Source organism: Podarcis pityusensis, assembly GCF_964106645.2.
Source record: "Podarcis pityusensis genome assembly, chromosome: 15".
Classification (NCBI taxonomy): domain Eukaryota; kingdom Metazoa; phylum Chordata; class Lepidosauria; order Squamata; family Lacertidae; genus Podarcis; species Podarcis pityusensis.
In genome coordinates, this window is record NC_138040.1 from 4,753,513 (window position 1) to 4,772,874 (window position 19,362).

Sequence of the window (19,362 nt, forward strand, 5' to 3'; positions counted from 1 at the left end):
CCTTGAGATCTTTTGACGAAGGGCCACAAAAGTGGGAGAACCATCCCTGCCGCCCCAGAGCATGCATGTTATAAAAAGTTACAGGATTTCAGCAGGAATAATAATAATAATTTATTATCTGTACCCCGCCCATCTGGCTGGGTTTCCCCAGCCACTCTGGGCGGCTTCCAACAAAGATGAAAAATACACTAAAATGTCACATATTAAAAACTTCCCTGAACAGGGCTGCCTTCAGATGTCTTCTGAATGTCAGGTAGTTGTTTATCGCTTTGACATCTGATGGGAGGGCGTTCCACAGGGCGGGCGCCACTACCGAGAAGGCCCTCTGCCTGGTTCCCTGTAACTTGGCCTCTCGCAGTGAGGGAACCACCAGAAGGCCCTTGGAGCTGGACCTCAGTGTCCGGGTAGAATGATGGGGGTGTTATGCAACATGCACCAATTGGAAACAGAGCAATATATCTGCCCCAGGACACAAACAGCGTCTCAAGCGGGATTGCAGATAACCACCCCGATACCCTCATGAACGCAAATCATCATGAATGGACAATGAAAAGGACATGGGGGGAAGGGCTTTTGTTTTTAAGGTGCCAAAACACACTTTATTGCTTTTGCTGCCCCTCTGGAAATTGGTTAATGATGATCTTTTGACAATTTGTTTTCACAGCTGGAAAAATGTGTCTGGACCCGGGGGAAATCTCGCCAACTGGCGTGAAGGATATTTTATTGACGGTAGTTTTACCAGTTCCTCGGGCTGAGACTCACCACAGTGTAAGTAGTAAATTAATTATATGGGCATGGCAATAATCTTTAATTTACCAAAGAGAGAAGTCAAGTGAAGAGAGTTGTGGGTGTAGATAACTTGTTTTGAGCAAAACCCATGGCAGGGGTGAGGGACCTGGGGCCCACCTTGATGTTGTTGAACTCCAAATCTCATCAGCCCCAGTCAGGGATGATGGGAGATGGAGTCCCACCACATCTGGAGCCCCACCCGGATGAAATCACATTACTCTGCAATTGCTATCTTTTAATGTTTCTAATTCATTCAATTATTTTTTCTTTCAATTTTTATTCATTTTAATATAAACCAAAACAATAGCACCATGACTCAATATAAAGCATAAAATGCAGAACTGAAAAAGGGAGTACACAAAAGCAGTACCATGATACAGATTAAGAAATACATTTATATCCAGTATCAAAGGACTATCATTCTTAAATCGTGTCCTCAATCCCCTAGGGGAAGGGATAGAAAACACAGCATGATTTTGCTAAATGCTACACCTGTTGTCTCAACCAGATCCATTTGTAGTGCAAGTGGAAGAGAGAGCCCATAGGTTGTATGCTGCCACCCCGGAGCCCCTCCCTGCTAACCTTGCCCCATATCACCATTCCACCCTCCCATATGCCACTGAAACAGGGTTTGAAAGCCACTGCTCTATTGTAATGGATCACGCCAGTTACGACCCGTGATATATTTTCCTTTGTTTGCTGACTGTATCATACGTTATAGCAGGGTGGACTGAAGACTTGTGCCCTTTCAGTAATACAATCACAGGTAGGCATTGGAAAAGTAATGTTTTCCCCCTGCGATTAATTAAATTGATCTGCACAGTGACCCATTCGCCGTAATGTAGAATAATATGTCTTGTTCCTTTTTTTCACCCCCCCCCGCTCCCTTCTCATAGGAGTCTCTCTTTAAAAAAATTGATCCTTCTGCTGTGAAGTTAACAGTTTCGGTGTTTTGTGGCCCTGAAATGCTGCGTTCCAAGACAAGCTCTTTCAGCTCCGCCCTTCTGCGGAAAACCCAAGAAAAAACAGAAACAGGATTTACTCTTCAGTTCAGTGGTATGAAAACAAACCAGTTGGTTGCTGAGTATTTTTAATGATGGAAGGCCATTATCAGCTGAAACACAATAAATAGCTTGCCCTTCCCCAAGCTGGTGCTCAGCCAGGGAACATCAGCTCTCCAGTGGATGGTGGTCCACAGGTTGAGAATGAACCTGTTTCTGGGAGAGCAGCCAGGTGTGAGGGATCCCCTGGTCCTGAACCAGGTAACCGTGCCCATAAAAGACCAGGTGCGCAGTCCGGGAGTCATTTTGGACTCTCAGCTGTCCATGGAAGCATATGCAGGTCAAATCTGTGTCCAGGGCGGCTGTCTACCAGCTCCATCTGGTATGCCAGCTGAGACCGTACCTGTCCGCACACTGCCTCACCAGAATGGTACATGCTCTGGTTATCTCCCGCTTGGAGAGGAGGTTATTGTTTTGTTTTTGTTTTATTATGTATTTTGTGTTCTCATTCTGTTGTGAACCGCCCTGTGGTCTTCGGATGGAGGTCAGCATACAAATTTAATAAATAATAAAAAACCACTAATGATGATGGGAGTTGCAGTCTGTCATTCCTGGCAGCAGTCCCGTGTTCTTTCTGACATGTAGGTTCGCCCCAAAAGAATTAAGTTATCCCCAGAAAATCTGTCTGCTGAATAAATTATGAGCTAATTTCTCCCTGCTTTTTGTAATATACTGTGCAGAACAATAAGTTGCTGCTGAGATTGACTAATGGCTGGAAACAAATTGAGAGGTTTAATTAAAGCTCAAAAGCTATTTATTGTGAGAATACTGCAAATCAATAGAGAGTACTGCTGTTATACAACCAGGCAGTACATAAAATATCTTTTTCCCCTCCTTCCCCCTTCCCTCCCAAACTAGTCCTGCTGAGGAATTGGAAATGTTACGCCGTTTGCAGTTTTTGTCGGTAGGAAGTACTTAAGATGAGAAACTGACTAAAGGAAGGTCACAGCCAACTTAGAACTGAAGCCCAATGTGGGAGCTAAGCTGTAGGCCAGGGATGCAGACATTGTTGGACTACAACTCCCATCATCCCTGACTGTTAGCCATGCTGACTTGGTCTAATGGGAGCTGGAGTCCAGCCAAAATCTGGAGGGCCACTGGTTCCCCAGTTTCTGGAGTGGGAAGCTTTTATCCCTGAAGTATGTTTTTGACCAAGCAAAGGTTCTTAGTATTTATATAACAGGCTAATCCAGAACGTAGGGAGCTGCCTTTATGCTATCTCAAGCCATTGCTTTACCTAGTCCAGTCTTGTCTACTTTGAGAGGCAGTAGCTCTTCAAGGTCTCAAGCAGAGGGGTCTTTCAAATCACTTGCTGCCTTCTAACTTGAAATGCCAGAAACAGAGACTTTCTGCATGCAAAGCAGCTCACAAAGCAGGCTGACTTTGGTCCCCATCATTCTTCACAGAATTGTAGAGTTGGGAGGGATGTCAAGGATCATCTGGTCCAACCCCTGCAATGCAGGAATTCTGCCCTCTTCCTCTGCTTAATTTATTTATTGCCTTCCGGGAGACATCTCAAGGCAATGTACAATAAGAGCAACTTAAAAACAACAGCAAAACCCAGGAGATATATATATTTTTTAAAAAAGCAAAATAGACACTGATGGCAGAGACCCATTCATCCAACTGGGAAAGCTGAATATCAATGTCTTCAGTTTTTCCTGGAAAGTGCAGGTAGTGGGTGCCTGTCGTATCTCAAACAGCGGCTACTACATAAGGAAAGCCCTGCTCCTGGTTCTGGTGGGGCAAGCAGTCTTCTGATATCTTTGGATTTTTCAGGAGAAGCCTTCTCATGGGCCTCAGTGATATATGCCCTTATATCACCTATATAAGGGCAAAGGTTGTTTCTCAAGTTACAAATAAGCTATAAACAATCAGAAATTGGCAAGAAGCTTCATTGCTTTCCAAGTGTTTCCTTGCTCAGCACAGTACCAGGGAGAGCCCTTTCTGCTCTCCTGTGCTTCTGAAGTCACTGTGGCCTTGGGGAGAATCCATGAATTTCTGTAGGTACTGGATGAGGATTAGGAGAGGTCTAGGGCCCCACCCAGCAGCTCCCCACACCAACCCCAGAAATCCAGCAGGGTTGGCTTACCATTAAATAATGCATATGACCATCTAAAGACGTGGGGGTTAGTAAAACCATTAAGTCCGGCTTCTGAAACAGGGGTGACTAACCTGCGGCCCTCCATATGTTGTTGAACTACAATTCCCACAGGTTCCAGGTTCAATTCCTTGCATCTCCAGGTAGGGCTGGAGGAATTTTTATTTATTTATTTTATTCAAAATTAAAACAAAACATATTATCCAGAAACATATCATCCTTATTCCCCCCCCCCCATTTTTCCTCCCTCCCCCCACCCCCCGACTTCCCTCAGTTCCAGTCTTTGGTTTCTCTGAGACTGCTGTTTTCTGCATGTTACAAAGTTGTATAGATCCTCAAACTATTTAGCTGATTATTATCAATAAAAAGTTTGTGAATGTTTATTCAAGGGGGGGGGGGATTTTGTTGCCTGAAACCCTAGAGAGCTGCTGCCAGCCAGTGTTGGCAATACTGTGCTAGATGGTCTGACTTGGTATATATTCCAGTGAATTCTGTCCCTTCAAAATTAGCCACCATAATCCCTGGACTGAAAAACAAAAATCTCTATTTGCTACGAAAATCGTTTCTAAAACAAAGTAACACAATGATCAAATACTGTCCCTTGTCTTTTGTTGTTCTTGTTGTCAAGAATCGTTTGCATTTGATTCCCTGGACCCAACAGCATTCGTAGGCGTGCAAGACGCAAAACCTTACATCTTGTTGAAGGTCACGTACAGTCCTAAAGGAACAGGTAACGTCTTCTTTGGTGGGCGCAGTTCGCATTCTCTCCACACATGATATCTGAACAGAGGGTTGTTTGGGGCAGCTCCTGAGCAGTGGAACTCCCTCCCCACAGTGGTGCATCTGGCCCCTTCATTGTCTAGCCTTCATAGAATCTTCAAGTTGGAAGGGAACCCAGGGGTCATCTAGTCCAACCCCCTGCAATGCAGAAATCTCAGCTAAAGCATCCATGGCTGATGGCTATCCAATCTCTGCTTAAAAACCTCCAAGGAAGGAGAGTGCACCACTGAATACAAAACTCCTTTGCAGTGGTACCCTGGGTTACAGACGCTTCAGGTTACAGACTCCGCTAACCCAGAAATAGTACCTTGGGTTAAGAACTTTGCTTCAGGATGAGAACAGAAATCGTGTGGCGGCGGCAGCGGGAGGCCCCATTAGCTAAAGTGGTGCTTCAGGCTAAGAACAGTTTCAGGTTAAGAATGGACCTCCAGAACGAATTAAGTTCTGTACTCTCATCATTGATATCTAAATTTTAGGACCCACCTTATTTCTGTGATTTTATCTTGTTTTGGACTGTTGCATTTTAACAGTTGTAACCCTGGGATGTTAGTGTGAAGGGCAAGTTTATTGTTGTTGCTGTTGTTGTTAATTCTTAGTAGTTGTGAGTATCAGCAGTGCCACCTCCTCTGTTGGCTGTAAGTAAGGAGACAGGTAAGGTGGGGTCTGGCTGAGGGCAGAGTGAGGCTGGTAGGTTAGCACCCCATTCCCCCTAGTGCAGCAGTCTTAACTATCATCACACTTGCACACAAAATAGCCCACAAAATAATTGCATTTAGCCCTTGGTTGAGAAAAAGCCACTTGCCCTCTCTGGTACTCCCGTCTTCAGAGCTGCTGCTGCTGCTGCCTGGTTTGGTTACCCCCAAAAGAGATGCCAACCGACTAAGAACCTCGTTTTCCTGCTTTACAGATTCACTGGCTCTTGGGTGGCAGAAAGTGGATGTGTTCCAGCAAGAAACTACAGGTTCTGGAATGATCTGGGCCCCTAGGGAATTCTCACCGTGCGTGCCTCTGAATCCTGGGGAAGTGCCTGATGCTATAATGGAGTGTCCTTTCAGAGAGCTTCCCAAAGGTAACAGAGTCGTGGGTAATGGGTGAAGCTATGGTTTATAAACCACACTTTTTAGCTGCTGTTGTTGTTTAGTCGTTTAGTCGTGTCCGACTCTTCGTGACCCCCTGGACCAGAGCACGCCAGGCCCTTCTGTCTTCCACTGCCTCCCGCAGTTTGGTCAAACTCACGCTGGTAGCTTCGAGAACACTATCCAACCATCTCATCCGCTGTCGTCCCCTTCTCCTTGTGCCCTCCATCTTTCCCAACATCAGGGTCTTTTCCAGGGAGTCTTCTCTTCTCATGAGGTGGCCAAAGTATTGGAGCCTCAGCTTCACGATCTGTCCTTCCAGTGAGCACTCAGGGCTGATTTCCTTCAGAATGGATAGGTTTGATCTTCTTGCAGTCCATGGGACTCTCAAGAGTTTCCTCCAGCACCAGAATTCAAAAGCATCAATTCTTCGGCGATCAGCCTTCTTTATGGTCCAACTTTCACTTCCATACATCACTACTGGGAAAACCATAGCTTTTCCTATACGGACCTTTGTTGGCAGCTAACCACTTTTTAGCTAACCATAGTTAAAACTGATCATACAAACCTGGCCTCATGGCAACCAATAATGTTGGTGCTGCGGCTGCAACCATAAATCCAAAACATCCAAATGTGGGGCTCCAGGTGGGGGCCCTGTTCCCTACCACTTCTTTTATTCCTCCTTATATGGGCAATGACATCATTCTGGCATCAGAGCTGAGGACGTGTAGGAACTTGCCCAGCAACAGACAGGTCTGGGGGATTCCCTGTGGCCATACTTCTGCCTCTAGCCACTATTGGCCTGGACAACTAGTGTTGGGATTGTGGAAATGAATGAAAGGGCCGGGGGGGGGTGGACAGTTGCAGAGCACTGGTTTGGTTGACCTGACCAGCACAGTCCATCACACTACAGAGAGATGTTGCTAAGAAGGTGCTATTTGAGAGAAAACCTGGTGGGACCTAACTTCTGAGTGGACCTATAGGATTGGGAATTCTAATCTGATGGGAGCAAAGTAAACATTGAAGCAGGGTAGTCTTATTCTGATTATTTAATCCAGAACTTTTTTGTATCTGGCTCCAGTATGTGGCCCCTAGCAGATTACCTCTAAGGGAATGTGGTGCTTGGGGCTAGCCCTGTCATTGGGCAGAGTGAAGCAGTTGCCTCAGGTGGCATATGCTTGGGGCACAGGAAATGATGAGGTGTTTGTGCTAACAGCCTCCCCTGTACCTCCTAAAATAACCTGCTACGGGTGCAGTGGAGGGTGTTGTTCTCATGCCAGTATCAAAGCGCGGTCATTTCCCGACTGTCAATATTTACAGGTAAGATTCAGTCATATACTGGAAAATCCAGGTTGCACAATTGCAGCTGGTTGGGAGTTCTTGTGCAATAAATTCACTTCTCTCCAAAGGTCAAACCTTTTTTGCAAATGCATGGGGAAGTGTGGGACAACACTTGCCCTGACACAATGGTCATCTGACCTCCCCTCAAACAAATCAAAATGAATGCTCATTCAATAGCCGCCTGATCTCCCTGAAAGCAAATCAGGTTCAACGCTAAATAAAAACAGGTTGTCCAGGTGCGATCTAAGATTTGGCTGCCGGTCTAGTTGGCTTCTGCATGTGGAATAGAAGCACGGGGAAGGCATATATTGAACTTGACTTCAGGCAACAAAATGTCTTGGGCTGGCCCTGGGTGCCCTCAAGACGGGGCAGAAGTTTGCCCAGCCTTGCAGTGTAGTGTTCTACGCCTGACACCCAGAGGACACCTATACTGCAGAGTGTTCCCACGCTTTTAAATCTGGGATTGAACCCACCTAGGTAGAGCCCCTTGTAGCATGCTAGATCTGAGTCTCAGTACAATCATGACGGCCACACACTTTGCTCTGGAGTCTCAGCCAATAAATGCCCCTCTGGGTCTCTTTCCAGAGAACGGATAATTCCTTTGAGGCAGCTGCCAAAGGGTCTGTAAAGGGGGAGCCAATTTCTCACTTAGAGAAGAATAGGTTTTCATTTAATTTTCTTAATTGATCTTGTGCTGCTGCCGTCTATTTAAATTTGCCTGAGTGATAACTGTAGCTGTGCCGGACTTGACCTTCTGACAATAATTCTTTTTCTGTGTGAAGAGTACAGTGTGTGTGTGTTTAATTGTACTAGAAAGTAGAGGTGCATTGCAGTAAATCACATATGTTTCCAGATTTTGCAGAGGGCCGTTCAACGATCCAGCTGACAGTGTATGATCTTGCCAACGAAAGGCGGAGACTGCAAAGCCACCGCTTGGGGGAAGAAAGGTAACCACTGAAACTTGGGGGGAACATGGCTTGGATGGGAAAATACTGGCTGCATTTTATTTTTCTAGAAGGCTCCTACCCAGTGTTGCTCTGGAATTCTAAGAAACCAAAAAATCAGTGCAGTTTTGAAATCAGTGGTTCAAATCTGTGCAGTTTTTAAAAGTTCCGTCTGCCATCTTGATTCAAAACTATTGTATCCACACGTAGATGAAAACCTGCACCTTGATCTCACGAACCAGCCTGCAAAATTTGATTGTGTATGGTATCTCAAGAGCTGTCAAAATGCAAAGCGAGCAAACAAATTTCCAAAATATTTAATATGTTATTTTTCATGCGAGACAGTACTGCTTTTTATTTGGCAAGCTTCTGTGCTGCAAGCAGCAATCCCTTTTTAAAGCCACCTTCTGGTTTCTAAAAAGCAAAAGAACCCAAAACTAGTTCCCTGTCTCTGCCCTAAGATCCTTGTTCTTTCCTACCGAAACCATATCTTGCCATGCATTGTTATATTTATGACTCATCTTGGGATTTACGGGGCCTCTCTTGATATATTTCTCATCTAACTAGCTAAATAGCTCACAGCCGACACACACAACTCTCCCTCGTTGAACATTTTCTCTCCTGTCATTTCTGCCAATTTATCTGCAGATTTACGGCCCCCCTGACTTTTGCAGGTTTGAAAATTAACGCCAAAATCAATACGGCGTATAAAACGTAAGATGATTTTACTGTAAATTATTTTGCAAGACGTTGCGTCTGGCACGGGGCCTGCCTTGAAAAGGGGCGCTAACGTGTATAAATGAAAACACAAAAGTGAGTGTTTAATGCGCAGAAACCGCCTCGTTCTCCAAAACCCCGGCAGCTTTGAAGTGGGAAGCCAAGGCGATGCTTTTACGGCACATACCAGCAAGGGGGGTGGGACTGTGCAGCTTGGGAACCTCAAAAGTGAAGCCGGCAGCTGCACGAAGTTTTATTTTTATTTTATTTGCCGGTGTCAGTAAGTCGTCTGCAAGCAAAACAGATTGGCAGGAGGAAATGGTTCCTGCCGCACCACATGCTATAAATGGAAAAGTTGGTAAAGTTTAACGGCTGAGAAAATTAGCAAGTTTCCTATCTCTTGGGCCCCAACTGGAAACTGCACCTCTGCACCAGGGGAAGGGTAGTGGCTCAGTGGTGGAGAGCACACCCCTTTCATCAATGGGGGTGACAGATGTCACAGCCAGATAGCCCTCACATCCCACCCCTTTCATGCAGGAGGTCCCAGGTTCAATCCAGTTGCAGGATTCTGGGGAGTGGTGCCAGAAAATACCTTGTATAATTATTATTATTATTTTTATTTATTTATTTATTTATACCCTACCCATCTGGCTGGGTTTCCCTAGCCACTCTGGGCGGCTCCCAACAGAATTAAACAGGGCTGCCTTCCTATGTCTTCTGAAAGTCAGATAGTTGTTTACAGTGGTACCTCGGGTTACAGACGCTTCAGGTTGCAGACGCTTCAGGTTACAGACTCCGCTAACCCAGAAATAGTACCTCGGATTAAGAACTTTGCTTCAGGATGAGAACAGAAATCGCGCAGCGGCAGCAGGAGGCCCCATTAGCTAAAGTGGTACCTCAGGTTAAGAACAGTTTCAGGTTAAGAACAGACCTCCAGAATGAATTAAGTTCTTAACCCGAGGTACCACTGTATTTCCTTGGCATCTGATGGGAGGGCGTTCCACAGGGGTGGCTTGGATGATGGTCAGGGGTGCCACGAGCAACACTGGCCTCTGTTGCTCTTTCCTTCCCTCCCTCCTCTGGTATCTGCTCGTGTCTCTGCCTCCCAAAGGCTTGCAGAGCTGTTTGTTGCAGCAGCCCTGGCTATAAGCTCCCCAGGCGAATGGTGCCTCTGGGGCTGGCCAGGGTGTGCTTTCAGGCCCCTGTGGGGCAATGGGAGGAGGCACCTCTCTTTGGGGCAGGAGGGCAGCTAATAGACCAGGGGTGGCAGCTGCAGCTGCCCAGAGGACTCCCAAGGAGAGGGGAGAGGGGAGAAGAGAGGAGGCTCAGGGAAAACTCTACAGGGAGGGCGTTTGAAAAGGGGTGAGGGGCTGCCAGCTCTGCAGGCAAGGGGATGACATAACTGGGCTCCTGAGCCCCACAGGGGTGCTGCAGAAAGAATGTAGTTGGTCAAGGGAGCCGTGGACTCAAAAAGGTTGAAAACCTCTGATTTAAACCATTTAAACCTGTTTGATTGATATTTCCTGTGCTTGTTTGTATTGATCAGGCTCCAAGGACCCTCTTTTCTCTATGCTCCTTGGGTCCCGCATGATCCCAGCATCATGCTACCGAATCCTCCGAGGATCAGCCAGCCATTTGATCTGTATATAGATGCCCTTCATTATATACCTGATAATGCAACCATCACAAAGGTAAGCTTCAGAATACTCCTGCGGCTCCCCGTTTCAGTCAATGCGCCCTTATTAGCATTCCATATTGCGTAGCTCCTGGGGTGGTCTGGGAAAAGGGCAGTGGGCTGCTATGCCCGGCAGGGAGGCTTCTGCTGTGAGCTGCTTGCTTTACATAAAGAGAGAAGCTGCCATATACAGATTCACCCATCCTTGTTTTTGTCTGAGTCTCTCTTTTCAGAAAGGGAACTCTGCGCTGGCCCTTAAATCTGCTTTCCGAGACCAGTTTTGCTGGAAATTATTTATCCCAGTAGGTCATGTTGGGTGATGTAAAAACAACAACAACAACAACCCCATATACAAGAATCCAGTTGGACTCCATTTTTTCTCATGGTGCCTTCTGCATACAGAAAAACACACTTACCTGTAAATCATATGTGGCTGAAATTTGGGTATATTATTTATTATCGAGCGTGTGATGCTGTTCTACCTTCGTGACAACTTTGCATTGAAACGTGAGAGTGGGGAGGAAAGGGCGATTGGACTCCCCTCAGTGTCTGATTTAGGCTAGAAGGAAGCATAAATCAATGGGAAATTCATGGAGGTCTAGGAAGGCGTAGTCAATATTGCTTTTTGCCCCAAGAACACAGAACGAAAAAGGTCTGGAACAGAGATGAATAAATCTCTACAACTCTGTAGAGATTGTATGTGTGCATATGTAAAATAATATATAAATTAATGTTCTCTACCTCATTAGGTTACAGGTCATTTCAAGAATACGGGCTTCAGAAATCTGCACCCTTTTGTAGCATTTCCTGTTCTCGAGAGCCCGTCTCGAAATCCAGAATTCCAGTACCGAGCAGCAATAGATGGAGGCATTTCAAGTGGGATGGATATCAACACTTGGCTTCTGTTTCAAGTTCATACAGTTGACATGGATTCTGGAGACCTCGTTCTACTAGGTAACGGGACCTAGAAGCCATTCCGTCCCTTTAGAAAAATTTATCCTTTTCCAAAACATTGCATTTCCTCCTGACAGCGTTTGCTTGAAGATGGAGTGTTGTAGCTAAGTCACTTCTTTACAGATCTAGCTCATGTGTAGACAGTACCAGGAGAAAAATCTTAGGCGCTGAGGCCAGCGAGTAAGCAAAATCCGCAAGCTTTTATTGAGAGCAGAGAGTATCACCTGACTTGCCGTAGCCTATTGCTGTTAAGAAGCTTCCTTATTGGTGGGCTGAAATCCCTGGCACTCCCTCTTTTGGCAAGAGCTCAGTAGCAGCACAGAATGCCCACCTGATGTCCCGTGGACCAGTGGTGGCGAACCTATGGCACACATGCCAGAGTGGACACTCCAAGCCCTCTCTGCGGGCACGCGCAGCTGACAAAGTTTCCAGCCACCCCACCCCACCCTGCCAGCGCATGTGGGAAACTCTCCCTAGAGCGCGCTCCGCCCACAGTGGTGTTTGGGGGAGTTGCGTGCCCGCCAAGCAGCTGGCAGTCTGCTGTTGGTGAGCTGGCAAGCGCATGTTGGTTGCAGTGACGCAAGCGATTTTCAGCGTTTCTCAGTGGGGTTAGTGATTTTCTGTAGGCTGTGCATAGAAGCTGAACAACTTTGCTCTACCCTCTCCTCTGGGCCATCTCTCCCCATTCTCTTAAATTTGAGTCCCCCAAAATAGGAGGCGTCTTATACACGGGGGCACAAATTGCCATGTTGGCACTTTGCGATAAATAGGCGGGTTTTGGGTTGCAGTTTGGGCACTCCGTCTCTAAAAGGTTCGCCACCACTGCCTTAGACCACTTTGCTTGAAGAATAACCTTATCCCACATTTGATCACTCAGCCACTTCAGTCTGCTGAACTGGCATTTCTTCAAGCACTGTATAATGTTCTGCATTTGTGAGGAATCAGCCTCTTAGTGTGGCAACCCGTTAGTGCAGAACTCCCTGCCTATTGATATTAGGCCGGTACCACCATTGTACTGTTTTTCAACGCCTGATAAAAACCTCTTTTGCTTAGGCAAGGCTGCCCACACATTTAATTTAATCATGTATGTTTTTAAAGCTATTGATTTGATCTCTTCTCATATTTTTATTATGCCTGCTTGTTTAGGAAGTCTGTTGATTTTTATCGGCGTTTTCTAGCAAATATGAACCGTTTAGGCAACTTTATATTTTTAAGTGATGTATAAGCGCTGTTAGTTAAATAAATAATTACGTAATAGATTCCGTATTCGGCAGCTGCCGAGATCTTAGAGGAGTCCAGTTTGCCTCACACATGGGAGAACATTACATTGCGTTGTTGTTGGTATTTTTAAGCCATTCATCTGCAACAGGCTCAGCCCAAACGTCCTGGGCACCGAACTGCAGATGAACATTTGAATGTGAAAGCGTCGCAGATCTGCGATTCTACATTTTTACTTTGCCATTGGATGGGGTGGGGGGAAGGAGTTGGAATCGTTTTAGACACAAATTGGACTGGCAGATGGCAAATGCAGTTTTAACTTAGGCGCATAAACAAGGCACTCCGGCTAGGGAATACGTGATAGAGGGAGTCATCATCCAGTTTACTGATCAAGAAGAGAAGCATTTTTCAAGGCCGTTGTGTGGAAGAAGTAATTGAAACCATCAGTCTAGGATACAGCAGCAGGTTTCTTTGGGGGTTTTTTAAAAAAGGAAGAATGAGCAAGACACAAAATACTAGAATGCCAACAAGATGGAGCACACCGATCCTCACAAGAGTGGACCCGCCGATTCTGGGGACCGAGAGATGACTCAGGCCAGCCTGCTTCCTGAATCTGGGACCTTCCAGATGTTGTTGAGCTACAACCCCTGTCACCTTAACACCCATATATGCCCTCTCATCCACTTTGATCTGTGGACCTGGCACTGCTAAGGGTGCTACACAATACTTGTTCCCCGTTTGCAAGAAATTTATTTTTGTGTGTGGCAGCAATGGTTCTTTGGGACTCCCTGCCTATTGACATCAGGCTGTTCTCTTTTTGGAACCTCCTAAAAACATTTTTGATTAGGCAGGCAAATCCAGACATGTAGGTTGTCATGTGTTTCAATCTGGTCTTTTTACCCTATCATTGGTTTTAATTTGTTAAAGAAATATGTTAAATAGTTGTTTTTAACTGGTCTCACTGATTACCGTATTTTTCGCCCCATAGGGCGCACCGCCCCATAGGACGCACCTAGTTTTTTTGGGGGGGGGGAAATAAAGAAAAAAAATTATTTCCCCCCCCCAGGCACGGGGCTGGCGCGGGGGAAGCCCGAGCTTCCCCTGACCCCAGCCCCCAGAACAGCCTGCTATCCGCAAGCCTAGGGAGCCGCGCCGGTCTCCCCAGGCTTGTGGAGAGCTGCGCGAAGCCCGGGCGCACTCTTCAGCGCGCCCCAGGCTTCGGAATGCAGGCACCGACCCCTCTCGCTCTCCAGGCGCACCGACCCCTCTTGCACACCAACCCCTCTCGCTCTCCAGGCTTCAGCGAAAGCCTGCATTCGCCCCATAGGACGCACACACATTTCCTCTTCATTTTTGGAGGGGGAAAAGTGCGTCCTATAGGGCGAAAAATACGGTAATTTATTGTGTTGTTCTTTTTGTGAACCGCTTTGAGGTTTGCTTGTTTGTTTACAATCAGGTGGTATATGAAATTTAATAAATAAATGAATAAATTAGGCATGCCAGCTAAGGCAGATGGGAATCCAGCAAGGTCTGGATTAGGAGACATTTGTGTTTTTAAAATCAAATAATAACTTGCCCCTTTGTGGATGACTGTAGGAAGCTGTGTCATCCACATCTTTAATGCTGAAGGAGAATTAAATGTGGGAGGGTTTCAACTGAAACTGAGAGCTGGCTTGCTGGAAGACGGACCCTCACCTCTTACCCCGTCTTTGCTGAATCACCATACAGTTATTCCTTGCTGTACTCTCCTTATTCGACTCTTACCACATGCTCAGGCAAGTCACTTTGTTATTTTTTGTATAAATATTTGCAATTCTTCTATTCAAGTTCAGCCCTTCTCCAGACCTTGCCTTGTTCAATTTCATCGCAGATAACAATTCTGAGGAATTTTCAATAGAGAAAATATCAATCCTTTGCAGCATTATCAATAACATCGACCAGAGCTCCTTAAAGACAGCTCTGTGCTGAGAGATCAACTTCATTTGGCCTTCTTGTTTCCATGAACTGTCTCAGTTCAAGCTGACTATTTATAATAACCTTGTAATCTTAAGAAGTTGAGGCTGGAGTTGGTTTGTTTTCCTCTGCCCTCCTCATCCCTTTTCCCTTTTGTGTCCTGTCTTCTAGATTGTAGGCCTGTGTTCTTATTTTTCTTCCCTTTAGGTTCCAGTACCTCCCCCAAATTACTTGGCAGGATACTATTTCACCGACGGAGCAAAACCCAGCGGTTCAGAGCTGGAGATCATCTCAAGCTTTCAGAAGGACAGCGGCTTCCCAAACCTTGTGCTGGACATGGCACTGCAGTTAATGAACAAGGAGCAAAGCAGAGGTATGGAAATGGTTGGCTAGATCACAAAAGCTTCCTCTTCGTACACTAAAGCTTATTTCAGTCACTTGTTGTCTTGAGAGACATTGGAGTGTGCCTTGAATAACACTAGTGCATTTGAAACACAGCAGACACTAGTGCAAGGAACCTGGTTTGCTCCACATGCTGTGGACTCACTCCCAACTCCCATATTTGCTGGCCATTGGCGATGCTAGTGGGATCTGATGGGAGTTGTAGTCCAGCATTGTCGGAGGTCCACAGTGCTTTCCCACTCTTGGGGTATTCTAAGTTGGGATGTGAGAGGAGGGAGGAGGCTGTTTCCACCCTGTGTTCATCGCAGTCAGCGCTGTTTTCATTCTGCTACAGTTCGGCTTCTGCAAAAACCCATGTTGTTCATCTTGCTATCTGCTGTGGCCAAAAGCAGTTTCATAATTCACTCCAGTGCATTTCAGTGCAAGGTAAACATAAAAAAAATCCATGCAGAAGATAACCTAGTGATTTCCATGATGTTTGCAGGATAAAAAAGCAATACCAAATACCATTCACATTCTCTTGTGTGGTTTGCGCATTGTGGGAATTTCTGCTCCCATTTCTGTTTCTGGCAGAATTCTCCGAGATCCTAATCTTAAGGATTGCCAAGTGGTGCTCATCCCCCTGGTGCGGTGCTGCTACTGCTTCCCATATCCTAATTCCTTGTTTCATGCAGTACTGCCTGATCAGCTGAAAGCCTGGTGTGTAGAAAAGTTAAACGAGAGAGGACATTTGTCACCACAGCATCCTCTGAAGTGCATCGACATACATCGTGCGGTCCGTTATCGGCAGGAAGCTGGAGTCCGTGTCCGAATCAAGCAAGCGTTTGGGCTTAAAGGTAGCTGAAAGAACATTATTTGTGTTTCCCTCACTGAAGTATACTAAGCAGTTTCAGAGTTTGGCTTGAAGATATGTGATGCAGCAATCCAGTTGAAGCTAAGCAGGCCAGTTCGCTATCTATGCCCAGCTTGAGTCCCATGGCAGAAAGACAGGATGCAAGCATAATAAGCAAATAAAATAAATAAATACTAGTGGACCCTGCAGCAAAATTTTGCAGTGTTGAGTGTTCCTGCTCACTGTTCTGCCTCCTTGATATTCCATTCCATTTGATTCCCCTTCTATTCTGGTTTTCTCATTTTTCTTCCTTCAATAGCATTCATTATCCACTGAGCATACTCAGTGGGCTGTTTCTCCCCCCACCCGACATTTTAAGGGTGTTACTCTAATTCTTTTTTCATACTTTTGCCAATTGTGGGGTTCCTTCAAGCCTGGGTGGTGTTTTTATTGGTCTACAGCAGTAATAAACAGCAGCAGCGGCATGGGTGGTGCTGTTTTGGCTACATAAGCAGCGGCACTCATGCCTGAACTAAATAGATGGATTTGTTGCTTCTTCTTTACAGTCTCTGACAATGATAGAAATTAGGTTGATTATTTCAGGCGTTTCTTGCAGCTTAGCCCATATAAGACATGTGTCAGCCAAACTCTTGGCTGCTTAGATAAAGACATACACAGTCTCTATGGGGAGAAGGAAGTTGTGAAGAAGGCTCTAGTTGTTGGGAGAAAGATGATTATCTTTGTTTTATGAGCGAGAGAAATCTTGCTCATACATTTGTTTTTATTTATTCATTTAGATCATTTCTATGCCACTTAGTACACCATATTATTTTTTTATATATATCTATATATATCTATATCTATATCTATCTATCTATCTATCTATCTAAATGGTGAACAGAAAACTAAAACAACTGAAACAAATGTTACAGAAATACAGAATATATATACACAAATGTGTCAATAAAAATGATTGCTGTAATGATGACAATAGACAGGCATCAGTTCTTTCTTTAGCACATAGAAGAGACTGTCCATCAACAGGGAAAGCAGTGGCCTCTCTCTGAACTGGGGATGGGGGAGAAATTCCATTCAGCTCACACTTGCACTTGCACTTAGGGAAGCATAAGAGGTAACCAAGATCCCAAAGGAGTAAGGTGAGCAGCACATATTCATTCCCCTTTCCCTGCTCTGTACAATGTATAGTTGTAGGTAGAAAGGCCTTTCCCAGTTATTTTTGTGAGCAAACCCTTAAATATGTATAATTTTTACTGATTTGTGTTTTCTTCCCCTTTCAGCTAATGGTTGCTATGTGAATGCACTGGCCAGAATCCTTAAAGGGGCTGCAAGCATGCAGTTGCCTGAGCTGCCTCAACGCTGGGGAGGAGAAGAAACATTCCTGGTGCAACAACTTGATTTTTCAAGCCTGCAGAGATCGCCCAAGTGGATTGATCCATCTGTGGTACGCAGTCGCCGATCTGCCATCTTGCAGTAGTGGCAGATGCCCATTGGGACTGGTAGGGTGGAAGGCAGGGAGCTGAACAGTAGGTGGCGCCAGAGCCAATGACAGGCAAAACTAACTAATTCTAGTTTCGTCCCCACCCTCTTCCTCCCTGCTGAGTTATACAAAGACAGGGCTGTCATTAAGGAGGAGGAAGCTGACAGACAGTGGAATGGACTTCCACAGAAGGTGATGGACTCTCCTTCCCTGGAGACTTTTAAACAAAGGTTAAGTGGCCACCTGTTAGGGGTTCTATAGCTGTTCTATTGCAGTCTACATGACTCTTGGGGTACCTTCCAACTCTACAGTTCTAGTATCCTAATTGCTGCCCTTCTTCCTGCAGGTTGCTTCCACAATTTACAAGGCAGGTGTCCATCCCCTTTCCCACAGTGCCCAGGAGTCACTTTGCAGATATAGTGCAAAAATACCCTAAACCAGTTGTAGAAATCTAGACAAGATTCAAAAAGTAAAAAATTGTTGCCCAGTGATAGATCAGAGGTGGGGAGCCTGTTCTGTTGAGGGCTGCAATCTCTTGGGGTGCTTAGAGGCCAGGAAGTCTGTTGGGTAGCATATTTTGACAGTGAACAGAGCCAGAAGTGAGCAAGGCACCTCTCTGTGTGTGTGTGTGTGTGTGTGTGTGTGTGTGTGCGCGTGTGCGCGCGCGCGCGCGCTCTCTCTCTCTCTCTCCGACTCCCCCAAGCCCTTTCCCTGTTTTCCCCATCCTTGCAGCCCATAGGAAAAATTAACCAAGGGCCACATGAAACATTAGCAAGGACCACATATTCCCAAACTCATTATAATACAGATTTGTCCCCCCCACTCCCCGAAAATCACATGAAAGGGACATCAGGTATGTCCTGGGCAGGAAAAGTTAGTGGATTTGAAAGGAAAGGCTTGGTCTGGTCTGGACTGTGGATTTACATTGGTTCTATTTCTGCAGTGTTTACTGATCATCCCAGCTGCCGTTCCTTACTGTTCCCAACTAAGGAACCTTTTAAAAACCGAAGATTCCACTAGATTTCAATGAAAACAGATCTTGCAAAGTCTAGAACTTCTTCCCAGCTAGAGAAGGAAATGTATGGCAGGACATGATTTCCCCCTGTGACTGCCTTGTGACAGGGTAATGTCCCATAAATGCCTGGGCAAAGGGATTGGACTTTGCCTGGCACCATTATCACAGAAGGATTGGTGCCAGCCTACTTTTCATTGTAGCCTAGCAAACATGTGCCATTAGCCCTACCTTGCTCATTTGGTTTGTACTACATGAATTCTTTTCCATTTTTTGTCCATTGTGCCACAAAGCAGCCACAGGTTCAACCATCAGCCTGGCTTGTTAATAGGGCAGCAAGTCTTTATGTGTTCCATTCCGTTCCATTTCCATGTATTAGTTACACACAACATTGTTTCCATTCTGCTGCAGTTCATTTTCTTCCCAAAACGATGTTCATTTCGCTGTCCACTGTGGCCAAATGGCATATTTTACATAATTTACATAACTAATTACATAAAACACATCATTAAGTTGTCATTACATTGTTTCACCCAATCAGTTTCATTGCAAAGGAAACACATTGCAAATGGAAGGAGAACATAACGAATTACATAATGTTTGTGGAATGACAGCAACAACAACAACAACAACTGCGAATCCTGATCACATTTGATGGATTCATTTCTGTTCCGGATGTGGGATGAGAAAGCGAACATGGGCAGTTTTCGGTTTCGTTAGAATTCCCTGACATCCCTCTTTGTTAGGTAGTCCTTTTAGTCTGCGCACTTCGGAAGCCTAGCATTTTTATATGAACTCGTGGCCAAGGAAAAGTTCCTCCAGACATTTTCCCACAGGAACCCAAAAAAAACCCCCACGTTCGCAAAATGAGCGTTTAAACTGAGATCAGCTTTCTGAAATGTACTGCACAGTTCCTGCTATTTACGATTCTCCTGAAACATCCAAACATCTGTTGTGCACAGAAATGAAATCTTGGTTAACTGCTGAGAACTGCTCCCTTCAATGCAGG

The 19,362-nt window shown here is 45.4% G+C and overlaps 1 protein-coding gene across 11 annotated transcripts in view; it reads left to right on the plus strand.

Moving 5' to 3' along the window:
* Window positions 1-19,362, plus strand: part of LOC308463941 (uncharacterized protein) — a 61,948-nt gene that overhangs the window by 25,725 nt on the left and 16,861 nt on the right. For 8 of the 11 annotated variants that reach the window (XM_080982798.1, XM_080982792.1, XM_080982801.1 and 5 more), the window contains 11 exons: window positions 665-768; window positions 1,686-1,845; window positions 4,580-4,681; window positions 5,639-5,800; window positions 8,002-8,095; window positions 10,356-10,500; window positions 11,234-11,438; window positions 14,253-14,431; window positions 14,817-14,982; window positions 15,686-15,847; window positions 17,142-17,305. In XM_080982798.1, the coding sequence (XP_080838924.1) occupies window positions 665-768; window positions 1,686-1,845; window positions 4,580-4,681; window positions 5,639-5,800; window positions 8,002-8,095; window positions 10,356-10,500; window positions 11,234-11,438; window positions 14,253-14,431; window positions 14,817-14,982; window positions 15,686-15,847; window positions 17,142-17,305 (1,643 nt within the window). Of the gene's footprint in view, window positions 1-664; window positions 769-1,685; window positions 1,846-4,579; window positions 4,682-5,638; window positions 5,801-8,001; window positions 8,096-10,355; window positions 10,501-11,233; window positions 11,439-14,252; window positions 14,432-14,816; window positions 14,983-15,685; window positions 15,848-16,867; window positions 17,110-17,141; window positions 17,502-19,362 lie in introns of those variants that run through there. The other 3 variants (XM_080982799.1, XM_080982802.1, XM_080982793.1) reach the window with 3 other exon arrangements.